Raw genomic sequence first — 572 nt, 5'->3', positions numbered from 1 at the left:
CAGGGACGCCTCCTCCTCAGGCCCGGTGTATGCTGGGGAGCAGGGTGGCCTGAGACCCGGGGCCGGCCCCCAGGGGCTTCCCCAGGCCAACTCTGCACACGGGCGCCTCCACTGCTGCCTGACCACCTCCAGCTGCTAACCGACCTCGCACCAACGCTGAGGGAAGTTCCCCCGAGGTGATGGTTTCAAGCCCCGCCAGTGACAAGCTCGACCTTCTCAGTGTATTCAGGAATATTATTAATACCGTATGCCCCTCCCTCTTGCTTACTTTGGAATTTGAATTTCCCTCACTTCCACCAAATGATACCCCAACTCCTCTAACCTCCTCAGGTAAGGTCTAGCTCTCCACTGGCCTCCCCAGACAGGAGGTTTAAGGTCAATGGCAGTTTCCAGCCTCCCACCCAGGCTTCTCACTCTGATCCAGCTGCTGGTACAGGTTTGTCAGTGTAGCCAGCAGAACCTTGTAGGGCTTGCGGGGCAGGGTCCGAGGAGAGAGGGGCTTCTTGTCCTCAGCCCTGTGAGAGAAGCAGAGGGAAGGAGGGCCGTGGGGCTCATTCGTCTGCGCGAGTGGC

At 59.4% G+C, this 572-nt stretch overlaps 1 protein-coding gene across 1 annotated transcript in view; it reads right to left on the bottom strand.

Annotated features, from left to right (window-relative positions):
• The window catches only part of DENND4B (DENN domain containing 4B), a 13,702-nt gene that overhangs the window by 7,955 nt on the left and 5,175 nt on the right, over window positions 1–572 (bottom strand). Inside the window, 2 exon segments of the mRNA XM_006923667.3 lie at window positions 3–32; window positions 415–518. Of these exon segments, the coding sequence (XP_006923729.1) occupies window positions 3–32; window positions 415–518 (134 nt within the window).

Source organism: Pteropus alecto, unplaced genomic scaffold (assembly GCF_000325575.1).
Source record: "Pteropus alecto unplaced genomic scaffold, ASM32557v1 scaffold49, whole genome shotgun sequence".
Lineage (NCBI taxonomy): Eukaryota > Metazoa > Chordata > Mammalia > Chiroptera > Pteropodidae > Pteropus > Pteropus alecto.
The sequence above is the reverse complement of the archived record's forward strand: the minus strand, read 5'-3'. Positions and strand labels throughout refer to the sequence as shown.